Source organism: Glycine max, chromosome 16 (genome assembly GCF_000004515.6).
Source record: "Glycine max cultivar Williams 82 chromosome 16, Glycine_max_v4.0, whole genome shotgun sequence".
Classification (NCBI taxonomy): Eukaryota; Viridiplantae; Streptophyta; class Magnoliopsida; order Fabales; family Fabaceae; genus Glycine; species Glycine max.
In genome coordinates, this window is record NC_038252.2 from 28086652 (window position 1) to 28088599 (window position 1948).

The 1948-nt window shown below is 41.2% G+C and overlaps 1 protein-coding gene across 1 annotated transcript; it reads right to left on the minus strand.

The window, feature by feature from the left end:
- Positions 1 to 329: 329 nt before the first annotated feature.
- On the minus strand, positions 330 to 1471 carry LOC106796585 (cold shock domain-containing protein 3). Its single transcript, XM_014769269.3, has one exon. It carries the CDS (start codon positions 1352 to 1354, stop codon positions 602 to 604), a length of 753 nt encoding a protein of 250 aa, XP_014624755.1. The 5' UTR covers positions 1355 to 1471; the 3' UTR covers positions 330 to 601.
- Positions 1472 to 1948: the final 477 nt, after the last annotated feature.

A 1948-nucleotide genomic window follows, 5' to 3' on the forward strand; every position in this document is an offset into this window, starting at 1 on the left:
AAGCAATCTTAAAATGGTGGCAAGGTGAGGAATAATCTAGTTCTGATTAAATAAGTAGACATAAGGTAAATGTAGAAATCTATGTAATATTTCTCATGTTTGAAAATCTTATCAGATTGGGATTTTCCTTCGGACCAAATGCTATCATTAATCTTCTTCAATTAATCTTTGGTTCCATTGTTGCAAGTTGCAATCCAAATTAATGTTCACAAGAATCATTGGTCAAGTCCAAGCACACAAAGTCACAAACCATGCATCATTGAAAAGAGATACACTCCACAGTCCACATTCCACAATCTCGAGAACACTAGTCTAAATTTATGATCATATTGATAATAAACCTTTCAGACAAATAAATTAAGATATAAATCTCAACAGTTCTGTAACAAGAAAGACAAGAGAAGGCAAAATCGCCTGCTGAAGCAGTACCATAGTCAAAAAACCCAAAACCAGACAATCTTCTTTTTTTTGCCATATGTATAAACTTCCCCGAAATAATAATAATAATAAGTTAATAACTGTTAAAAGGTGCAAAAAAAGAGAATATGTACTATTCCACCTTTTTTCTCCCTTCGCAAAACGTCATAAACCCTTCTTCACCTCACCCTGAAGCTTCAACACATTCCCTTGCAAAATGCCCTGGCTTCCCACAGTTAAAGCACGTGCTTTTTCCACCGCCGCCGCCACCACTGTTACCACCATCGCCATATCTCCCTCCTTCCATGCCGCAATCCCTAGCCAAATGACCAACCTCCCCACACCGAAAACAACCGCCACCGCTGCTCCCACCGCCAATGTTACCCTTCCCGGTGGCACAATCCCTCGCCATGTGTCCAAATCCGCCACACCTAAAGCAAGATCCGCTCCCGCCACCGCCGCCTACACCCACATTGCCGCCTCCTCCGCGCACGCAATCCCTCGCGAGGTGGCCGAACCCGCCGCAATTGAAACAACCACCGCCACTGCCGCCTCCACCGCCGCCGGTATTGCTGCTCCTGTTGCAATCCCTTGCGAGGTGGCCGAAATCACCACACTGGTAGCACGCGGCGCCGCTGCCACCATTGCGCCTGGCGCCGAAGCCGGATCCTCCGGCGCGGTTGTTGGCGGCAGAGGCGCGGGGCTGGAGAGGGGCGCCGTCGACGCCAGTGACGTCGACGGCCTTGGTCTTGTCGTTGTCTCCGGTGGCGATGGCGAACTCAACGCGGTCGCCCTCGAGGAGGGTGCGGTAGCCGTCGGATCTGATGGAGGACTGGTGGACGAAGAGATCCTCGCCGCCGTCGTCGGGCTTGATGAAGCCGAAGCCCTTGCCATTGTTAAACCACTGCACCACGCCCGTGAATCGCTCTTCCGCCATCGAAATCGCTTCGATTTTGAGACCCAACAAACCCTAGAAACTAGAAAGAGAGCCTCAAGCGGTGAAATGCCAACAACATAGTACTTTGTGTAGAGTCGTTTTTAAATCATCCATGATTGCAGTAAAAAAAAAATACTCATGCTTAATTGTATAATTATTTTAAAGATTAATATACATAGATTTGTGACAGGAACATTTAATTTATTTTTAAATTTTACATTCCTTTTAAATGTTTTTCTAATTTATCTTTATATTATAAATCTAAATTATCATCTTTAAGACTTATCTTTCAATCCTTAGGGAAAAAAGTAAAGACTTATCTTTCAAAAGAGAACTGTATGTGAGGAGTTTTTGTTTAAAAGGAATATTTTTAAAATATTTTCTTAACTTTTAGTATCTCTTTCAATCGATTATTTCTATATTCATTTCTAAATTGAACCTTAATATTTTTTAGAAAAATAACCTTGTATCACAATAGAAATTATTTATTATAAATCTAAAATATATTATATATGTGATAAAAAAAATGTTTGTTTATTATAAATTTTATTTACAATATAATTTACATGTTTAAGATTTTTATTTATTAAAAAT